The sequence below is a fragment of the Stegostoma tigrinum genome, chromosome 11 (assembly GCF_030684315.1).
Source record: "Stegostoma tigrinum isolate sSteTig4 chromosome 11, sSteTig4.hap1, whole genome shotgun sequence".
Taxonomy (NCBI): domain Eukaryota; kingdom Metazoa; phylum Chordata; class Chondrichthyes; order Orectolobiformes; family Stegostomatidae; genus Stegostoma; species Stegostoma tigrinum.
In genome coordinates, this window is record NC_081364.1 from 51,730,656 (window position 1) to 51,754,568 (window position 23,913).

General features: G+C 38.5%; 1 protein-coding gene across 4 annotated transcripts in view; it reads left to right on the forward strand.

The window, feature by feature from the left end:
- Positions 1-23,913, forward strand: part of cfap20dc (CFAP20 domain containing) — a 356,705-nt gene that overhangs the window by 102,930 nt on the left and 229,862 nt on the right. For all 4 annotated transcript variants that reach the window (XM_059649948.1, XM_048548271.2, XM_048548272.2 and 1 more), the window contains exons 6-7: positions 2,240-2,396; positions 2,724-2,888. In XM_059649948.1, coding sequence (XP_059505931.1) covers positions 2,240-2,396; positions 2,724-2,888 — 322 coding nt within the window. The remainder of the gene's footprint in view (positions 1-2,239; positions 2,397-2,723; positions 2,889-23,913) is intronic.

Genomic DNA, 23,913 nt, shown 5'->3' on the forward strand with positions numbered 1-23,913 from the left:
TATATAAGTTAGAACCCAGTACAGTTCAATTTAAAATAGCTGTTTGTAAGTACAAGGAAACATTACCACATTTTTTTGCCTGTAAAACTGACAAGGAAAGGCTAAAGTTAAGCTGGCAATACCTAGACCTGAAAAAGCATCAGACTAGCAGAGCTGCGTGCAAGAGTATTGAGGGGAGTAAGCACAGAAATTGCAGAGGCACTGACCACAATTTTAGAGTCTTACTTAGGCTCAGGGGTAGTTGCAGAGGATTGAAAAATTCCAAACATTACACTCTTGTTCAAGAAAGGATATAAAAACAAGCCTAGTGGACTGTAGGTCAGTCAGTTTGTTTTGTTCAGAGAAAGGTTCCAGAAACATTAATTTGAGACAAAATTAATGGTCACTCATGCAATTGCTAGTTAAATGCAAACTGTTTTTATCCAACTCACTGGTGTTTGTTTCACAGAGCTAACAAAAGGGGTTCATGACAGTAATGCTGTTGATATGGTGTACAGAGACTTCCAGAAGGCATTTGTAAATCTGCTACTAATCTACTCTGTTTCAAGAAGTATAATCCCTGATACCATTCTACATAATTTTGTTTGCATCCTCTTTAGGGCCTTAACATTCTTCTTAAAGCATGGCGCCCAGTATCAAACTCCCTATTCCAGTTGATGTCTAAAAAGTGCCTTGTAATGCCTCAGCAAAACTTCCTTGTTTATACATCTTAAGTCTTTATTAATAAAGCAAAGAATCCAATTTGCTTCTTTAATAATCTTCTCAACTTGTCTTGCCATCTTCAAAGTTTATGCCTGTATGAATCCTGGTCTCTCACGTTCACCAATCTCTTTTTAACTTGTAGCATTTACTTTGCTCCCCTTCATTTCAATCTCATACCGAAGTGTACCATTTTGCACTTCTGTAAATTAAGTTTCGTTTGTCATGGCCATTTGGTCAGTCTGCCTATGTCTTCCTGAAGTCTGTCACTATCTTTTACATTGTTTAATACATGTCTGGATCAATTGTGAATTATAAAATTATGCCTTGACTCCTCCAGTCTACAACATTTACAGTCTTAAAGTAGGACCTGTAATCCGAAAGCTACCTTTAATATGCACCAATGTTAATCCTTCTGCAGCTGCCCTTACTCCCTGCGTTCTGTCCCTTAGCCAGTTTTATTTTCACACTCCGATTGCCCCTTTAATCCTATGTACTTCAGTTTTGCTAACAAGTCTGTTATGCGATTTTCCTGTTTTATTTTTCTGTAGATGTATTTTAGACATGATTGTCCATGTTCTAACATTAAGTCAGGAGATCAACCCTGGTTCAATTAAAAATGCGTGAGGGCATGCCAGGAGTAGCACCAGGCATATTTAAAAAATGAGGTGTCAAAAAAATGAGGATTACTTTCCAACACTAGAGGGCATAGGTTTAAGGTGAGAGGGAAAGAAATAAAAGGGACCTGAGGGGCAACTTTTCCATGCGTATGTGTGTTTATGTAACAAACTACCAGAGGTAGTAGTAGAAGCAGTTACAAACACAACATTTAAAAAGCATCTGGATGTGTACATGAATAAGAACAGCTTAGAGGGATATGGGCTAAACACTGTCAAATGGGACTAGATCAGTTTAGGATATCTGGTCAACATGGATGAGTGGACTGAAGGATTTGTTTCTGTGCTGTATAAGTCTATGACTATGTTCATTTGATTTCTGAAATGGAACAGATTGAGCTTGCTGGGGAAATAATAACTGTATTGTTTACAAAGTGTTTCCTTAAAAGAAATTCCATCATTATTTTTGTATATTGTATGAAATATACATATATATAGTATTGCAAAATTTAAAGTCATTTAAAGTTGCATTTTGTACATGGGTTAGGTTGAAAAGAAGAGTGACGGTATTGTAGCAGTTTAATAAGATTAATATTACATTTATTCACCTTCCTTGAACCTTGGCTATTGTCGATTTCTAAAACTCAGAGGACAATTTTGAGGCCTTTGTCAATATCGGTTTGAAACTAACTGCTTCCTGAGAGATTCCTAATGAGTCAGTTGACCTCTCCTACTTGATCTCCACAGCAACAAGGTTGAAGTAGTCTACTTACCATTTCAAGTATTGTGTTGGAGAAGCTGTAACAGACCAGTATTCTGCTTTATTATGCTATCTATATTTTGTTATCAGACCAGCAATGCTATGACTGAATCATGGACCAAGATATTCAAGAAAAGTTTAATCAGAATTCTTTTCCTTACAGTGGAGCAATGTTTGTATTGACATGGTGTCATTTGCTAATGCTGCATTTAAAGGAGCAGGTTTTCAGTCCTTAGACAGGATTGTTGTCTCAGCCAACTGTAAACTAAGGAAAATCTTCACGATGAAACTGCAGCCTCTGGATACTACTTTCAAGAATGGTATGTAGTTGGAAATGAACCAAAATAACATTAAGTAGGGATTGTATTTTAAAGGATTCCTTCATTTACACTAAAAGGACATTACAATTTTGAAACAAATCATAAAAATGCCTGTCATGTCTTTCTAAATTTTACAAGTGCTGCATTAGTAATAAGATTTAACAACCAAGTGTTCCTAATTGTACATTGTATGTCCTCCAGAGTTAATATATATTGCAGTTCATTTCAACTTTTGCTTATACCAATATGTTAGTTACGTTTTGACACATTGTGTTGTTTGCAACATTTTTGTCATCTAACTGAAGGATTTGTTTTTTTCTTCCCCAGATGTATATTCATTACAGTGTTTGACTGATGGACCAACCGATGTAATTCCGAAGTGCTGTCAGCTAGGCATTGATGTAGATCAAGTTACACAGCTCCTGAATGTAGTAAAATTGAAACAGGGAGAATTAAGGCTTGGAAACCAACCCTCCACTTCAACAGATTTGGGTATAGTTACAAGACTACTCTTAAGTTAAACCTAATCTTGGAGTTTTTTTGTTCCTTACAGTATTTCATACTTCAGCTGAATTGATGTAAAACAATTTGGCTAATACAATAAATGCTAACAAGTATAGTTTATTGACAAGATATCTGAATTGACTCCTTATCATTATTTTCTATTTTTCTGGTACTGAAAAAATATGGCAGGCATTTTGTAAAAAACTGTTTTCCGTAAGATTATTTGAAAAATTAATGTGCTGCCTTCTTTCAGTGCTTCAGTTGTTCAGGTCTTGCAATATTTGTCAAAATAACATTAAGAAGAAGTTTGATCCTATACTGGAAATACGAAAGCATTAATTGATTGCTCACTATGCCAGTTTTGATACAATGCTATTGTTATAAGAAATTTGTTTTGGTCCAAACAAAAACACAAGTAATATAGCATCAATGTTTGAAATGTCTAGTTAAATACAAACATGCTGCAAGATGTCAGCAGGTCTGGTGGCATTACGGAAAAAGAAACAATTAATTTTAAGGCTTTTGACTTTACATCAGAGCTTTCTGTTTAAACATTGCAAAAAGGACGCAAGAATTTGAAGCTTTTAATCTTACACTAGGGTGCAAGAAACAGACTTTCAAAAAGGGACACCAGTTTATACAGCATGAGGTGCTCATTTGTTGCTCCTTGACATGGAGATTCAGCAAAACCAGTTAATTGTCAATCTTATTTCTTAGCTGAGGCAGATAGATTCTGTTTTGTCAGGAGGCTCTTCTGGGAATGTGGCAGAGATCAGCCATCTTCATGACTCCTTTTGGTTCTGTAAGAAAGGTGCAATGTATGTACAAGTTCCTTTTGCATGCTCAACTTTGTGGGTAAATGATTGGGATATTCCACACGGAATCCTGGTGAATATTTGGAATGTGCCATTTGCATAGAAATTAAGCACTGCTATTAAACTTGATGGTCACTGGAATGGAATAGTCTGTCATTCCTTCAGAGTGTTGGTCCTGCTGTAGCAGATGACTCAGTTCATTATGGTCATCCAGAGCATCCTCAGTCCATGCTTGCACTATGTTTTGGTCATCATAAGATATGACAGGGAGGACAGTTCATTCTGGCACCCCTCAACCTCCTCAGCGTCCTGAGAGGATCTTCCACTTCAGCTTCTATCTGCGGAGACTGTGCTACAGCTGCTGGAGATTTCTGTTTTTTTCTAAGCGTGCTGCCCCTCTATATGTTCTTTCTTCTTTTGTGTTTTCTTTGTATAACCGTAACACTGACAATAATATTGGAGCCTGATAGGTCCTCAATGATAAGGTTCTTGATAGTCATACCAAATGGAAATGAAGGAGGGGCTGAATTTAACCAGAAGTTGGCTAGGCGCCACTCTGGAAAGTTTTATATTAGGTTTATCTGTGAAAGATATAGCAAGAATTTCCAAAACTCATCTCAATAGCTATGTACTATTTGTATGGTGCCATATCCTCCCTCATTTAGGTTGGTTGGCTCGCCGAGCTGGTTTGTTGTTTTGCAGAGACCAGAATCTTATTCTGGTTAGAGTGTTATTTATAAGTTTGTGTGTGTCTTCTAATTTGGCCCATTTAGTGATGACAAAGGTGTCGTCCACATAGCATGTCCACAGTTTAGGTTGGATTTGTGGGAGGGCCGTCCTTTCCTTTCTTTGCATCACTGCTTCTGCTACAAGTCCGGAGAAAGGTGATCCCATGGGTGTCCTGTTCATTTGCTCGTATGTTTGCATACTAAGCATGCTGTCCCCTCTGTATGTTCTTTCTTCTTTTGTGTTTTCTTTGTATAACCGTAACACTGACAACAAGGATTGAACTACAACTATATGGACACCAACAAAATGGAATTCCTAGCTACACTGGAAGCCACACTCAAGACCAACAATATCAATGAAGAAACATAACAAACTATAAGACAGACAGTAGTTTTGACACTAACCAGAAGGAGTGAACTCAACATCCTCAACACAGGGGAAAGACAAGCCCTGGACAGATTAAAGAAGGACAAGAACATCACTATACTACCTGCAAACAAAGGGCACATGACAGTGATAATGAATAAAAGGCACTACATCTCCAAGGCGCAAGCACCACTCGCCGACAAGAACACATACTGGCCAGTGCAAACCGATCCAACACCGCAACTAGGAAACAAAATCCTCTACACGCTACAAAGACTTAGACAAATAAGACAGATCAACAAAACAGACTTCTTAAAAATGAAACCCAAAGGAACCAACATACCCCGATTCTACTACCTCCCTAAAGTGCACAAGCTGGAAGTCCCCCTCAGACCCATAGTCTTCCCACCAGGCACTCCATCACACAGATTAGCCAAAGAACTACAAAGATGACTCAGGCACCTAGTCAAGAAGTCACCTCACTCTGTCCACTCAGCCCAAGAATTCCTGAACTCCATCAAAGACATAAAGATAGAAGATGAAGAGAACATGATATCGTTTGATGTCACTGCCCCATTCACATCAATAGACATACCACTAGCAAGAGAAACAATGACAACACTACTTGAACAAGAATACAACCCCAGTGAAACCATCTCCAAGGACAACATGCTCAAACTATTGGATCTATGCCTGACCATCCAGTTCACCTTCACTAGCCAAAAATACGAGCAAATGAACAGGACACCATGGGATCACCTTTCTCCGGACTTTAAGCAGAAGCAGTGATGCAAAGACTGGAAAGGACTGCCTTCCTGCAAATCCAACCTAAACTGTGGACACACTACGTGGACGACACCTTTGTCATCATTAAACGGACCAAATTAGAAGAGACACACAAACTTATAAACAACACTCTCACCAGAATAAGATTCACCAGAGAGGAGGAGAAGAACAAACAGCTCCCATTCCTGTACATCATGGTAGAGCACAAGACAAATGGGGAAATGAAAATGAAAGTACACCGAAAACCCACACGCACAGACCAGGAACTCAACTTCAATAGTAACCGTCCCAGCACACACAAACGAAGCTGCATACAAACACTATTTAAACAGGCAACAACACACTTCAGCAACACAGAACTACGCCAAGAGGAAGAAGAATACCTCTTCTGAGTGTTGAAGGATAATGGATATCCAAAGTTCTGGGTCAGAAGATGCCTATAAGAACAGCATCAGAAAGACTCTACATGCCTCGACACACCCATCACACTACCCTACATCAGGAACGTGTCGGAACTCACCACAAGACTCCAACGACCACTGGGCATCAGAGTGGCACAGAAGCTTACGTCAACCCTACGATAACTGCTCACCTGATTTAAAGACCCACTCCCTGCCATGGACAGCACCGAAGCCATCTACAAAATCCCCTGCAGACACTGCAAGAAACACTATGTCGGACAAAGAGGAAGGACACTAACAACAAGAGTACATGAGCACCAAATGGCCACAAAAAGACACGGCCAATACTCACTCATCTCCATCCACATGTACAGGGAGAACCATGACTTCAACTGGGACAACACCAAGATCCTAGGACAGGCTAGGCAGTGACTTGCACGAGATTCCTGAAAGCATGGCACTCCATGAAGTATGTTATTAATAAACGCATTGAACTCAACCCCATATACATTCCACTACAAAGGAAAACCGGAAGTGAGAAATCCATCTCAATGGACCCCAGAGTTTTAAAAACTAGGCGGGAAAACACACTGACGCTTCATCAGAAGCTTCACTGTGGATGTTACCAAGCATGGTAATGAAATGTCTGCAAAGCAACAAACCAGCTCAGCGAGCCAACCAACCTCAACACCCACAACCCGAGCTACAGATCTACTCCAAAACCTTTGATATCTTCCCTCTTACCGTAGGTGAACTACTGTGACCTTTCAGGGTCCCTGTCACAGGTGCCATCTTTAAATGCCAGACATATTCCTGGTCAAATACTGCTTCAACACTGCCTGAATCAGAGGGTTTACCTAATATCAGTCACAGTCAGAGAGGGTAGTCCTTGTGTCCCAGTCGCCATCCCTGTGATGCATGCGGCCCTTGAAACAAAGCAGGACATGAGAAAAACAATTCCTCTGACAACTCGCAGTTTGATCACAACTGCTTCCATTTCCAGTGTGCATTTACTTATACATGTGTAAAATAAGGGTTGCAAGGAGTACAGGCACCTGCATGTATATATGCACACCTCTTTGGAGGTGATTTTTGAAGGAGAAATTAGTTAATATACTATACACTATCCTTTGCTTTATAGAGTACAAGAGCAAGGAGGTGATGTTGAACTTGTATATTAGATATTTGTTTGTCCTAGCTGGAGTATTGTGAAAAGTTTTGGGCGCCACATTGTAGGAAGGATGTGAGTTCATTGGAGAAAGTGCATAAGTGATTAACAGGAATGGTTTCAGGGTTGAAAAATTTGAGTCATGACAATAGAAATTGGGGCTGTTCTCCTTGGAGAAAAGAAGACCAAGAAGAGTTCTGGTAGAGATTTTCAAAATCATGAGGGCACTGAAAAGAACAGATTGGAAGAAGCTGCTTCCACTTATAAAAGGATCATGAACCAGAAAGCACAGAATTAAAGTGGTTTTCAAAATTAGCAAATGCAAGATAAGAAAAAAATCTTCACACTGCAAGTAGTTTCTGATATGGAATGCATTTCCTCTAAGTGAGATGAAGGCAGCTACAATTGAGGCATTCAAGAGGGTATAGGATGATTATTTGGATGGAAATAATGTGTAAGGCTGCGAGGAAAGGGCACGAGATTGTTTTAGGTAATGATGTTCATTTGAAAAGCTAGTGCAGACACATTGGGTTAAATGGCAGCCTCTTGCATTGTGGTTCGGTCTACAGGGCAGAAGAAGGCTATTTGGCTCATGGTGTCTGCACTGGTTAACAGAGATCTGACAATGCTAATCACATTTTCCAACTCTTGGTCCAAAGCCCTGGAAACTATGGCAACACATGATAATGTCTAAATGCTGCTTAAATGTTTCTGTCTCAACCACCTTTTCAGGGTGAGAGTTCCAGACTCTCGCCACCTTCTGTGTGAAAATATTTCTGCTTAATTCTTCTCTGAGTCTTCTATGACTTCCCTTAAATATATGCCCCAGGATAATGATCCCTGAAGTAATGAAAGAAGTGTTCCCATCCATCCTCTCTGTGCCTCTCATAATCTCATACATCTCTACCGGGCTCCTTCTCTACCTTCACTACTCCAACAAAAACAACCCAAATTATCCAATTGTTCCTCATGGCTCAGACCCTTCAGCTCAAGCAGCATCCTGGGAAATCTTGAGTGCACTTACATTCTTCCTGTAATGTGGTGCCTGATGACGAGAGCTGCATGCAGCACTCCAGCAGTAGCCTAACCAGCATATTATATACTTTCAACTTCCTTGGTCTTGTATTCAATGCCCCTCAGCTAATAAAGGCATGTACTTCCAAGTCTTCTTACCCATCTTATCTACCTGCCCTATTACCTTGAGGGATCTGTGGATATACATATACGTCAGGGGCCCTGGCAGTCATTTTTAAATTCCGCTAAGGCCACAGGTGAGGTGCAAGAGGTCTGGAGGACTGCTAACGATGGTCCACTATTTAAAAATACAGGAAGGGATACACCAGGAAGTTACAGGCTGGTCATCCTAATCTCAGTGGTAAGAAAGTTACCTGTGGTTTTCAGTACTTTGCAGGGTCTTACATTCATAGTATACCCCTTTTGCCTTGTTAGCCCTCATTCTTTGCCCACTCCATTTGCCTCTGGTAAGCTCACTGGAGGAGTGTGTTGATATCTCTTCCCATTTATAAGTATCCTCTTAACCATTTACCACTCTATCAATGACTGTGTCATTTGAAAATTTCTGATCATATCCCCTCTATTTAAGTCCAAATCATTAATATACACCACAAAAAAGCAAAGGCATTAGCACTGAGCCCTGTCAAACCCAATTGAAAACAAATGTCCAGTCTACCATCGCCGCGTTCTGCCTCTCAGCCAGTTTTGGATCCAGTGTGCCACTTTGCCTTGGATCCATGGGCTGTTACTTTCTTGAACAGTCTGCCATGAGGGACCTTATTAAAAGCCTTGCTAAAATTCACTTTGACCATATCAAATGTATTATGTTCATCAAAACTCCAGGTTGCCTCCTCAAAATATTCAGTCAAATTTGCTAAAAATCACCTTCCCTTAACAAATCCTTGCTAACTATCCCTTATTAATCTATGTCTCTCCACATGCAAATATATTCTGTCCCTCAGAATTCTTTCTAATAACTTTCCTACCACTGAGATTAGGATGACCAGCCTGTAACTTCCTGGTGTATCCCTTCCTGTATTTTTAAATAATGGGCCATTGTTAGCAGTCCTCCAGACCTCTTGCACTCACCTGTAGCCTTAGAGAATTTAAAAATGACCACCAGGGCCCCTGACATCTCTTGCCACGCCTCACTCAACAGCCCATAACACATCTCACCTAGGCCTGAAGAATTATCTACTTGTAAGGCTACGAAACCTTCTGTAACTTCACTACCTCTCTGTTAATTCCTTATAGTATTTTACCTTGAATCACCTCTACCCTGATTTCTGTTTCTTTGTTGCATTTTCCCTTGTGATGACCAATGCAAAATATTCATCAAGAGCTGTACTCACATCTTCTGGGTCCACACACGAATTGTCTCAATGGTCCCAAATGGGATCTACTCTTTCCCTAGTTATTCTTTTGCTCCTTATATGTCTAAAAAAAGTCTCTGAATTTTCCTATATTATAACCACCAATGCTTTCTGATATACTCTTGTTGCTTTCCTAATTTCATTTTCAAGTTCCTACCTGTACTTCCTATACTCGTCTAGGGACTCTGCCAGGAATTTTTTGATCTTCATCCCATCATTTTTCTTTATGGGAATATATTTCTCCTGTCCGCTTACTATTTACTCCTTAAATGCCTCCCATTGCTTTAACACAGTTTTATTTACAAGTAGCTGCTTCCAGGCCACCTGGCCAAATCGTATCTTATCTTAGTAAACTTAACAGTCTAGAAATTTTAATCCCAGGCCACCCTTTCCCTTTCCTCTTAAATCTGTGTTAACTTTACTCTTTTTATCAAAATGCTCCCCTATTGATATGTTTCACCCACACAGGATCATTTCCAAATATTAGGTCCAGAACTCTTGCCCCCTACCCCCCACTATTTCTTTCTATTTTCTAGCGTAAAAAAAGTTCCTACCTTGCACTCTAAAACCTTCTCAGTTAATATTTGGATAGTTAAAATCTTACACTTTATTATGACACTTCTTTGAAATGTCACCATCTAATTTCTATTTGGCAAGGGGAGAATTGAAAGCTGCCTGTAAGTAAGGCAAGAGGTGTGATGATAAGATTTTAATCTAAACCAATAGATGCAAATAGGCCTCTTGCTGCTCACCAGTGAGCTCCTTTCCCACTATTCAACACTGTTTGGAGAATAGGACTTTTCCCTCTCAACATTGAGGATTGTATTTCTGCCCACCTTATCCAATTTTCACATTATTCAGGTACTAGGAAGATTGCACCTGAGGATTTATCAAAGGCTATGATAAACTATGGAATGGAAGCTTCCCAGAAGGAGGACCATGTAATGCCTATACATTGATCTCGGACATATTACACCTTATGCTTCTGTATGCAGGACAATCCATTATATGAAAAAATACTAGGACGTTGCGACTGCTGTTGGATTGCTGCCTCCTTGCAGCCTCTCCTTCCTCACCCAAGAGACCTAATATTGAATGCAAGAGCTGTAGTGATTGTAATGAGGTCAGCCAAGTGAGCTTCACATAATATAAATTCCCTCATTGGGGTTGTTAATCTGGTCCAAACAGGGATCTCTGGCTGATGGATAAAAACAAGAGTGTAAAACATCCTGTTCAGTCTGAGAATTGGCTTTGAGGCTGTCAAGTACTTTCCATGTGTAAATCAGGGATGATTTGGCAATGGGATACTGACTTCTGTGGAGTTATTTCAAGAACCCATGCTGTCACACACTGACAGTTCACGGTGAGAGCATTACAGCTCCAAGGCCTGTGGAGTGTATTTGAGAACTGATAACCAAATGGTGACAGTTTTACGTTCATCTTTGATCACTGGTACTTCTCAGTGATCATAGAATCATAGACTTTTATAGTTTAGATGGAAGCCATTTGACCTATCATGTCTGTACCAGTTCCCAAAAGAGCTACTCAGCTCGTCCAATTCTCCACCCTTATCTCTGTGGCCCCTAAATTCATCACTTTCAAATATATATCTAGGTCTGTTTTGAAAATGGAATCATAGAATATGATAGATAATGGGAACTGCAGATGCTGGAGAATTCCAAGATAATAAAATGTGAGGCTGGATGAACACAGCAGGCCAAGCAACATCCTCTCTGATGAAGGGTCTAGGCCCGAAACGTCAGCTTTTGTGCTCCTGAGATGCTGCTTGGCCTGCTGTGTTTATCCAGCCTCACATTTTATTATCATAGAATATGATTACCAAGTTTCATTTATCATGATCAATGACATGGTTTTTATGTGTGCTAACAAGCAAGTCAAACCAGAGATGGTATGAACCTGTAAGTTATCTTTGAAGTGGTAATGTGCTAAAAGGCAAAGCAAGGTAGAAATGATGTTAACTTTTGAGTGAGTCAAAGTGGGGGGTGCCAGAAAAGCAATCCTAAGAGCACTGAGATGCAATCTTTTTAAATCTATGAGATCGGTGCATGTCCCTGTGCAGAGTGATTTGGCAAGAACATTGCGATATAAGGTCTCTGTGAACTCCAAAGTGCAGTAGTGGATTGCTGAAGTATAGTCTGAGTTGGTCTGAGATCTTCTGCAACGATATGGTGTGGCCACTGTGTTACTGACGGTACCCTCCACAGACGGGAGTTGAAGAAGCTTTTCATGTAGTGTTGGTGAATGGTGAACATGCTGCCTGGAGAACCAAACACAAGCTGCATCTACCAGGCACCCACCTTGTCTTTAAGTCAAGAATTGGTGCCATCTAGTTTCTCAATAGTACACGGGACTAGATTTTATTTTAATCATCTAATTCAATGCTGTTATTGTATACTTTTTGATTAATTGGTTCTTGAACCCAGGTCCCCTGGATCAGCATCAAGGTCACCATGACTGCACTGCAAGAGCCCTCAGTATATGGGAGTATTGCAAACTACGTAAGAATGAGGCCAGATGAGCTAATAAACAGATGGGAGTGCATGGAAAGTAGCTAGTAACCATTCACTAATGAGATTGTCATCTGGCTTTTTAAATCTTAAAAGAGAAAATCTGACTCTTATTCTCAGTGTCAAGAATTGGACTTTTACATACTCACTGTATTTTCTCACATTTCTCAGAATTGCCCACCCTACATAAGCTGGGAAAATTCCATCTATATCCTTGCATCAAGTGGCCTTTTGTTTCAGTGTATGTGGTGTGTTTAGCATCTAGTGTTTCTGTTTGGTCTCTGGTCTGATCTGTGCATATCTGATTGTGCCTCTGTAAAGTAATTGATTTTTGGAGGCTTCAAAGGTGAATAATTATTGGTTACAATTTGTGAGTAGGGATATGCTCCTCTCAGTACACAACAGCTAAGATAACTCTGATGATCTTGATAGTTGCTGAATTTGATAAGATACTGTGCAATGAACTTCTTGCTCTAATCTGACCGGTAAAGTTATTGGTAGTGTAATAGTATTTTTTTCTTGTGATGCCTATTTTTCATTCAGATAATAAGGGAATACATTTTAGCTTCAGACCAGCTGTTGAACTTGTAATAGTCTTTTTTTCAATAAAATGATATTTCATTCTTGATTAACAGGTTGTGTTCACCCTGACCATTTCATGTGCTGTGTGTGATGCTCTTCGGAAAGATTCAGTAACCATCTGCCATGCAAATTTATATTTTAAGTAGTCCTTTTATTCTTTACCAGCAGTAATTAAATATGAAGTAATGTCTTATGGTTGCAGAATGGGCTTTCATTTTCCAGAATTTCGTTCTGATGTCTGTTTCTATCAATTGTCATTGAGCAGCAGATGTTCTTAGATCCACGTTCATATTCATTGATGCATAACTTCCAGATGGAGTGTGAAATAAGAAAGGTTATTATAGAAATTTCTTATCAAGAAATGAATGGCATCAATGATTCTGCAATAAAATCCATCATTAATCTTTTAATATACTGCAGCCAGATACCAGAAAATATCAGATGCCTCACAGTGGGAGTTTCTCCAACCTTATAAAGGTGAATGCCATTAGATGGGTTTGGGATTGGGAGCAAGTGATGATATTGGTTTGTGTTAGGAACTGGCCATAGAATAAATTCCTGCTGCATTACTGGGTTTCAATCTGATTTGTTTCTGAGGGCTAGAAAGTTAAGAATACTAACCCCAAGGAAGACCACTAATTGTCACCTGTAAAAGGAAGAGAGACTTTAAAAAGTGTTAATCATACTATTCAATACTATTACTACTGGTATTCTTACTATTCAGTAACTCAGGAAAATATGAGCAGTATTGGGTGTAGAGTGAGAATTTTCACATGACTTCCACCTCCCTGTCCCACCCCAGTTTTGACTTTCATGTTGTTGTAAAGAAACTTTATAGTTAATATTACTTGGAAAAATTATTTACATTTTGAAGGATTATGAATAAACAAACTTATTTCAAGTTTTGTAGACATACCTAGAGTAGTCTCTTTAAAAGTGGTCATTGGAAGTTCTCTGTGGATGTCAGGTTTTCTTTAAACTAAGCTTCCTAGAAATCATATAGCTGGTGATAACTGATTGCTTTGTGATATCTCTTGCTGGGGTTTTTTGAACAGCGACCTGCTAAGAACCAGTTGAGTTCAGACAAACCTGCTAAGAACAAGCTGAGTTAGGAAGAAGGCTTGCTATGAACAAACTGCCCAGCTCATCTCTCCCATTTCTGAAAAGAAAACCCATTACATCACTTCGAGCATGAAATCTGTTTGTTATCTTAAAGGAGTGATTGAAAGACCATCTCCACATTATATCCTGAGCTATGTGTATTTCTAGACTTCCGAGACGACTGTGCTTGACTGGTGACTTGACCACACACCAGAACATCAGAGAATCAGTGTCTGAACTCCCTGTATTATTCTTTTGCTCTCAAAAAACATTGGGCAAAGTGTGTTTTTGTTCAGAAAGTGAATCTCAGCAGAGAAATCTCTCTTTTTCCTATTTTCCTGAAGTGTAGGTTTTCATATGTGTTTTGGAGACAAGTAAACAGGGAATCATTTATACTTTTATATTATTATACTATTTATATTATTATGAATCTTGTTTTGATAATAAATCCATAGTTACATTTACTAAGAAACCTGATTGAAAGATACTTTTGCTTAAAACCTGACATAGATGGGAGTATTTAATTGGTCCTTCAGTAACTGGACAAAAGGTATTTTTATGTTACGTTGTGACCCATAGAGAAGTGGGACTAGAATGACAGCGCAGTCTTCCAGCTTCAGTCATAACAATGTTTATATTTGCCTAGAGGAGGTGGGATCACATTTTGAGGAATTACAGCCGCATGGTTACCAGCAGGGAAAAATAACTGCGGTACCCTGCTACTCCAATAAATTTTCTGATATTCATTACCATGTTAGAGATAAAAATATACCTGCAGCTGTTAGCTTTCTGGCTATGAGGAGAAATGAAAATTGCTCGAGGTTTTCTGTGAATTTTTGTGCAACTAGAGAAATTGTAGCTTTTTTTCTGACAAATTTAGTGCATAATGAATTTCTGCCGATTTTCCACTGATTGAACTTTCCTTGGCTAGAATATTCACAGTTGTTTGCTTCATTTCACTTGTACAGTTTGTATTCCATGCGAAAAAACCTCATGTAAGTTTCAGAAATTCATACCAGTAATGGTCTTCCATATAGTTAATTATGCTTCAGAATGAAGGCACTATAATCCCAAATATTGATGTAAGTGGCATATCTGAGACTTCTGAAGTTTGTTAACAATTCTCTTTGTGATGGTTGTGGCATTTTGTTTCTGAGCCAAGCGCTGCCAGTTTTAGTGCCCACATTGTGCTTTCAACATACTTTGTGGAATAATGTGTGAATAATAGAAATCATTTCCCTCACCGTTTGGCAGTCCTGCTAATTTTGTTATGATGTCTTGCTCATTTTTTTCCCATTTCATCTTTTCTACACACTTCAGTTGATTCTTCTCTTCCTGCATCCTTATCTTTTTTTAAATTTCCTACTGCCTATTTAATCTAACTTAAAGTCATTAGTTATACCATAATTACATTTTATTGATATATTTTGTTAATAAAAATAAAACTTCCAGTATTTGGCAAGCTACCAGTAAATATTTCAGACTGGATAAAACAAGATTGTTTCAGGCAATATTCCTGGTGGTGACCTCAATTTTTTATATATGCGTCCTGAGCATCTGATTGGAGAGTCTTCTTGTCCCACGCAGAGATAATTTTGTTTCTCTCCACCTCTTCTGCCAGTTCATTTTCTGAAAACTGTCATAAATGCTTTATCACATACCCAGCCATTTATCAAAATATGGATTTGGTCTTTGATCTTTCAGCACTTCCAACAGCCACAATGGAACTGCCGTTCCATACCCGCTTACCCTCCACCTCTAGGATTGATGGTTTTAACCGCTTATGGTATTGGATTCTTGCTGATGTATAACAAATGAGTAGCATATGCATTGCTGGTTGCATATTGCTACCAGAAAAAGTTGCAGGCGGACAAGAATTTACATTGTCGCCAGCAATACAGTAAACAGGTGTGTACATTTCATATACCATGATTACCACTCCCATTGTGAGAGGGGTTTTTGTATGCTACAGTGAAAATATTATTAATTGGAGATTGACACCCCCCCCCGCCCAAGAACTAAAACTGAAACCCTCAAAGAGGAGCACCTCGCCCTATACTCTGTAAAAGGAGAGTGAAATGTGTTGTAACCTGCCTTTCAGCAACTTCAAGTGGTTAAATAAAATAAATCCCTGTCATTTGCTTTACTTTACAATCAACAAGTAACAAATTATTTATTTAACAGTGAACAAATTAACCAAATTATTAACAAACAGAATGAATTCCTTCTAACTACAAACTATTCTGAATAAACAGTAGATCTAACAGTATGATGTTCAATAAATACAGGTCCCAGCCAGATTACATGACTTCTGGAATGCTCTGTGCCTTCTCCATCAAATATTCTGTCAGGAACACCTCCTTTGTTGATTCTTCTAACAGAAATATTAACTAGTTGTGCTGTTGGTACCTGTGATTTTTCTTAAATGGTGTTTTCTCTAAGACATGTGAGAGCCAGCGATTGTCTCTTGACAACTGTTAACTCTGGCAGATTACAGTTCTCCTGTCTTTCCTCAAGTGCCCCTTCTTTTATACCCTTGATGACATATCAATATTTCTTACAATAGAATTGGTTGCATGTTTCAAAACCATCAGTTTTAAATTTAATTGCTTTTTGGTATCTGAGTGCCTGGTCAATTTTGTTGGCCAAATTCGAAACTTTGTGTCTTGGTATCAAAACAAAACTGCTGCTTAGCCTGCTAACTGCACAGCTGTTTGTTCAAATGCTTCAATTTAGCTACTCTCTGTACTAGCATACTTCCAAGCTGCTCACAGAATTTTCTTAAAATGTCTAAACATCGAAGAAAACGCATCATTTTTGAAGGGACCCCACGATGTTTCCCCCCATAACACCAAATTTTAACTTCATGCCTCCCAATCCACAAGTACTCTACCCAACTTCACAACAGGAGTGTCTCTATCTCTGAACCAGGAGACCCGCATTCAAGTTGCCTTGCTCCAGAGCTGTATAATAAGACCTCTGAACTGGTTGATTAGAAAGTATCTACCAGCATCAAAGCCTTTGCTTTTAGTTTATGACTTACTAGGATATAGGATTGTATCTGTCTGGTGATGAGAATCTTCATTTGAACAGTTTGGAGAATTTCTCCTATGTTCTAATATTTCTTCAGCAAGGTCCGATTTTTTTTTAAAAGGCAAGTCCTCCTCAAGTAATACAGGATTTGGAAAATTAGCCCATGTTTAAAAATGTCCACTCTTTTCTTATTTGTTGGTCGTGATTCACCTGCTGAGTGAGATTGTTCTCCCAGTGTTATTAAATATCAGAGGATCTTTATTCTTTTCTTCATTATAATAGAATGAAAATTACTACAATTAGAATTGTTTAGCTGGACCCCTTCCTACATTTCTATGGTCCCTGAAAAAAAAGTGTATTTTTTTCCCCTGTGAATGACCACCATGATTGAGGCATCTGGCTACCTGGGCACCCTTGGCTCTATGAATGCTTTTAAATAGACAACTGATAACCATTTAGGGCTTCATTCTACTTTCACAGCTCTTACATATATGGCAGAGGATGTTAAAGGCTATGTGGACAACCCAGCAGCTTTCATTGGACTGGCTGCTGTCAGCCAGGAAACAAGGCATTGAAAAGTTCCTACACTCGTTGTTGGGTTCATGCTGAGCAATTCTGATGTATTATAGCATACTTCCCTCAACATAACAACACCACTCTGAACTATTTGTTTTATTCATTCAGAGAATGTGGTCTTCTCTGGATAGCCCTTTACACCAAAATAAGGGAGAGATTTCCAGGATTTTGATCAGTGACATGGAAGGATGTTTGATTTGCATGGTGTTAATGGACCTTTTGGTCATGGCTGAGTTGATAGCCTCCAATGAACAACCCTTCTCTTTTACAATCTGTCCAACATTCTGGCAAGTCCGTACATGTCATAATGAGAGGGTTGAAGGTAGTTGTACTGGCCAATAAAGCTTCAGAAAACACAGAAAGAGCACTACTCTTCACCTCATAGATTGGATAGAGAAAAGTACCTTATCCTGGTTGTTTGTCTTCAATCACACAAGATGACATTAGATATTTGGGAAGCAAGTTAACATTATAGCTCATAGGATGAAATGGCTTTGTAAATTCTACCTGCTCAAGTGAAAGACATTTGTGGCCAACCAATATACCGAATGAGCTCTTCACTGAACGTGTCTGCTTCTCCTTGTTGACTGGCTTTTCTTTAACAATCTGTGGCTATACCTAGGAGCAGCTTTTTTGCTTGGCATATTCTGACTTGCCACTCGCAAAATCCTGTGTTTAACTTTAGTTAGATCCCAGTTAAAATACACCAAAATATGGCAGTATAAGAGGTACAAATCACTTCAGTAGGTTTCCACTTAACGCTAGGCTTATGAGGAAAAATGACAGATTCTTTTGAGGATCATAGAAGTAGCGAACAGAAAATCAAAGTATGAGTTTAAAGGTATTTATATTCTTTTTATGTATTATGGTTCCAAATCAATATTGTCACGTTCTTACTGAAATCTGTAAAGATCCGGGTCCGTTTTATATCATCCAATGTTTATTGTTCATGGTTTTTCTGAGGTAATCTTGCTATTTTGAACTTCAAAGATATTTTTAAAATGAAATGTGAAAACAGCATAAAACACACCTGATTGATTTGCCTCTTGGTGGTGACATTTATTACGCTATTGATTATTAATGCCAGTCTTGCTGTTCCAAGCCCTACTCCAGGCTTTGAGGATAAAAATCAAATATGATTCTCCTGTGCTGTGCTGAGAAAGCATTACACTGTTAAAGATCCTGTCTTTTAGATGAGATTTGAAACTAAGCTTCCACCTACCCACTCGGATGACTGTAAAAGATCCCATGGCTCAATCATAAAGAAGATCAAGGGACTTATAACTGGTATCCTGGCCAATCCTTCAATCAACATCACAAAAATAACGTTCTAGTCTCAGTAGCACATTGGATTTTGTGAGAGTTTGCTGCACACAAATTGGCTGCTATGCTTTCTATAATGGTAATTACACCTCAATAAGTATTTCATGAATGCAAAGTGCTTTGAAAGTTCTGGAGGTTATAAAAAGCACCGTATAAATGTCATTTTTCTAGCTGGTTTTTCTCCATGATTAAAATTTACAAAACATTGGAAACAACACTTCATGAAAACAATTTTTATTCATTCATAGAAGGCTGGGCCAGCATTTATTAACCATCCCTAATTACCGTTGAGAAGGCGGGTATGAACGACCTTTTTTAACCACTGCAGACCATTTGATATAAGCAGACTTACAATACTGTTGGGGATGGAGTTTCAGGCTTTTGATCCCGCAACAGTGATGGAACTATAATACATTTCCAAGTCAGCCTGGTGAGTGCTGTGGAGGAGAATTTTCACATTGTCTTCTCATGTGTTCCAGAAGACCAACATGTGAAAACTTCCCATCCAGGAGCAGGGATATCATTCTGCAGTTGTACAGGTCATTGATGACTGGAGTATTGGTTTCATTATTTGAAGAAGGAAGCTCTGACTATTGAGGGATTGCAACAAAGTTTTACCAGACTGCTTACTGGATAGCAAGTCTGACATATGAAGAGAGTCTGTATTGGGTTAGGACTACATTTATTGGAGTTTGGAAGAATGACAGGGATCTCATACAAACATATAAGATTCTAAAAGGACTACACAGGATAAGATGTTTTGATGACCAGGGAGTCCAGAACCAGAAATTGTAGTCTAAGGATATGAGGTAGGCCATTTAGGACTGAGACGAGGAAAAATTTCTTCACCCAGAGAGTAGTGAGCAGCCTGTGGGATTCTCTGCCTGAAAGTGTGGTTGAGGCCAAAACGTTGAATGATTTCAAGAGGGAGTTAGGCATAGTTTTTAAGACTAAAATGATCAAAGGGTTTGAGGAACAGGCTGAATGATCAGCCATGATATGATTGAATGGCATAGCTGGCTCAATGTTCCAAATGACATTCTGTTGCTCCTATTTTCTTTGCTTATATGTCTGCCACTGTGTCCTTCTGGATGGTAGTTGTCATGAGTTTATGTGGTGCTATCGAAGGAACCTTAGTGAATTTCATGAGATCACATATAACCACTTAGAATGCTGGCTCTTTCAGCTACATCCGAGGAGAGGCAATGGGGAGAGATCGCTAACAACAACCCACGGTTTTAAGAATTCCACTCTTTCTGGCTCTAGATTCAGGAAAGAAAACAAAATCCTACCTTTAAAATGCTCCTTTCAAAACAGAGTGCAGTCTGCACAAGAGTATATACAAAGTAATTCATAATATCATTTTCGAAGGGGTATGGAAGAGGCAGCACATCTTTCCTTCCATAAAAATGCTTCATGTGAGTTCTGGGTGAGTTACTTGCATGATTCAGCATTCTTAACAACATAGCAAACACAAGGATTATGCAGGATATATTCAATGTTATGACTGAAGTTGGAGAGTGCACTGTCACTCTTTGGTTCTGCCACTCCATTGGTCATAGCAAGAATTAAAATGTTTTATCCAGTTACCAATATGGCAAATTATGCAAATTATGTTGTTTAGCATAAAGTAATAAATCAGGTGTCTTTAATAAACAACAAAACTACTGATCTGTTGTGAAAGCATGGCATCCTTGGTAAAGATGTAAAGCTGATTAATACACAGTTTAAAACAGAAAAATTTAAATATTTACCCTTCTAAATAACCAAACACATGCAATCACAAATCTTAATTAAAGGAAGAAATAAAGAATTTTTTCTGCAGAGAGTAATTTTTAAGAAAACATTTAATAAATTATTATTAATTCTTCAAGGTAAAGAGAGGACAAGGTCTGAAATGTTCACAGTGACATTAAGTCAGTGCCCTGTTGTGTGGTGAATATGACTGACAATAAACAGAGGTGTTTGTCACTCATGCAGTTACACTGATGCAGTTTGTACATGAATTGTCAAGAACTCAGAGACTTTTCTGCAGAACAACTGTATCAGTTCTTTTTTCAGGTTTCACTGAACTATTCAAAAGTGTTTTCAGGAAAGGCATAGGTTGAACTGGGTAGCTTCTCTTTCAGCAGTCTGTATCCCAACTGATCTGTAAAAAATATCTAAAAGAAAAGCATTGACCCAGCCATGTAGTTTCTAGCCAATGAGTTTTAGCAACTAGCCAAAGCCAGAATAATTTCAAGAAGTAAATTTATAAAACATGTCACAATGTTCTCCCAGTGGCCCTTTTTAAACGAAATGTTCAGATATCTAAATGTGCCATTCTCCTCAATCCATTAACATAAATCTTAAAAACATTAATAGTGAAGCATCTTCATAAAATTCACAAGAACAGGATATTTGGCGCAACCAGTGCATGTTCCACACAAGCTTCTCCCAACAGGTCTCCTGGAGTTAAGAAGTCTGTTTTGAACTCCCTATTTGATTGCTTGGTGACTACCTTACATTAGCGAACTCTAGTTATACTGTTCATCTCGACAGAAAACATTCTGTCTAGATTCACGATAATGTTATGAAGCCTGTTGATAAAGACCTCATACATCACCTCACAGCTGTCTTTTGAAATATTAAGTAATTATTTCACTTCAATACTGAGAAGAGAGTTAAAATAGGTAGACATGTAATTCTTTGCGATCATAATGAAACAAGTCTGGTTAAAATTTAAAAAATACGTTGGACAAACTAAACAAACTCAGAGCGTATGATCCCTGGTCCAGATGGATTGCATCCATATATTGAAAAGGCCTGAAGAAGAGAAAGCAGAGGCAATGCATGTTTAATAATTCATTTGAAAATGTTGTCATGTCAAAGTACTGGTGACTAGCCACTGCAATTCCATATTTTTGAAGGCGGGGGTTCAGAACAATGTCAAGGAATAATCGATCAATCAGTTTAATGTAAGTGCTAAGAAAAGTAGAAGAATGTCTAGAATGAAAGAAGAAATACAACCTGTCAGTTATTTTCTGCTAAGTATATTCACATTTCTAGAAGCATCTTTGCAAATATTCTCTGTGCCTTCTCCAATACCTCTGTATCCTTTTCCATTATAGGCTGACCAGCACAGTATTATGTTGAACTATACGTTTAACTAAAATTAGATATAGACTTAGCATAACCTCTCCACTTTTCAACTCCAACCGTCTAAAAATTAAAGTTAGAACATGGTTTGCTTTTTTTTTCTACTGGCGTCATATTTTAAGTGGTTGGTGTATTTTGTTTGCAGGGATCACTTTGCTCCTCCTTCCCACCTAGACTTGTACTTTCTAAGTAGTTAGTAATCCCTGCATTCTTCCTATCAAAATGTAGTATGTCACATTCATCTTTGTTGAACCTCATTTACCAAGTCTGTTCCCATTCTGCAAATTTATTAATGTGCATGCAATAATTTGTTGTAATTTTCCTCATGAGTGGTTAACAATAAATTTAATGTCATTCACAAATTTAGAAATTGTTTTCTGATTCCAAATTTCAGATGTCTTATACAAATTGTAAACAGCTATGGTCCCAGCACTAATTCTTGTGGAACAGCCCTACCCATCTTCTGCCACTTTGAACAACTGCCCTTTATTTACACTGCCTTCTATTTTGAAACTGATAATCCATTCTGTCACTTGACTCCTGACTCCACATTCATTAATCTATTGTGGGGTACCTTATCAAAGAGCTTTTGAAATGTCAGCCTAGATTACATCTGTTGCATTGCCATTGCGACATTTCTATGTCATCTCCCAAAAAATTCAATAAGATTGGTCATGCAAATGTTTTCCTTTGGAAAATGATTTCTGACTATTCAATATTATATTTTTCTTACTACTTATATTAAACCAATTGATCGATTATTCCTTGGCATTGTTCTGTCCCCCCTTTCATAAATCTAGAATTACATTGGCTAGTCACCAATCCTCTGACACCACAACATTTTCAAATGAATTATAAAACATATATTTTCTCTGCTTTCCCTTATTCAGATTTGTTAAAAGATATGAATGCAATCCAATTGGACTAGGGATCATATCCTCGGAGTTCGTTTAATTTGCCCAATGTACTATTTGAACACCTATTTGAGATGTTCCCCATTATTCCAGGGTAGAACAGAGTTATATGCGCCCCCTCCCATATTGGTCCTGTTGTTGTAAATCTAGTGACCTGCAGTGCAATCACATGCCTAGGTCAATGTGTTCTCGCTTGCTCTTGCACTCTCGCTCTCACTCTCTCTCTTGTGCTCGCTTGCACGGTCTCTGTCTCTCTCACTCTCTCTCACACATACAAACACAAACACACACATTCTTTCTCCCCCCCCCCCCCCCCACTCTCTCACACACACACACACACGCGCACACTTACTCTCTGTCTCTCATGCATACACACATATGTAATTCTGTGGGGTGAATTTGCATTTTCAGATGCATCTATTTTGTTCAAATACACACAAGTTATAGACAGTCAGTCAATGTGGAGTTTTATAAATTTTGACTTTAGAAATAAAACCAACTGACTCCAAATAGATTCTAGACAAGGCCACACACCTAACATGCATTGTCTGACTTTATTTGTCACCTCTTCTCTACACTTGAAAAGCATTATGTCTCTAAGGGCAGTGACTTGAAAGAAATTTGGGGATTTACATGTACATATTAATCCATTAAAACCTTCTAACTGATTAAAGATGTAAGAATACCTTAAGTTTGTTCAATGCATCCTCACCAGTTGTGTGACCCTTTGAGCTTTTATTTATAAATTCTGTGTCCGATGCCACCTCTTTCACTAATACCTAAAGAAGGAGCAAAGCTTCGAAAGCTTGAGTTTTCAAATAAACCTGTTGGACTATAACCTGGTGTCGTTTTTGACCTTGTCCACCCCAGTTGAACACCGGCACCTCCACATCATTTCCACAATATTGGTTCCAATTGACCACTTCCAACTTCGATGCAAAGAAATCTTCTTGTGGACCACTGATAAGTGACTCAAAAAACTGTCTTGTTTGCTGTTTGCTATGTACCTTGAAGAACCTCTTGCTGTCCCTAAATTTATTTACTTAGAGTTAAGCTGTTTCTTCTCAACGGTATTTGTAAATTAATTTGGAATAATCATTTGGATTGTTCTCTGGACAATCAGTTGAATTACCTGCATCAACAAAATCATTTCTTTGATGTCATTT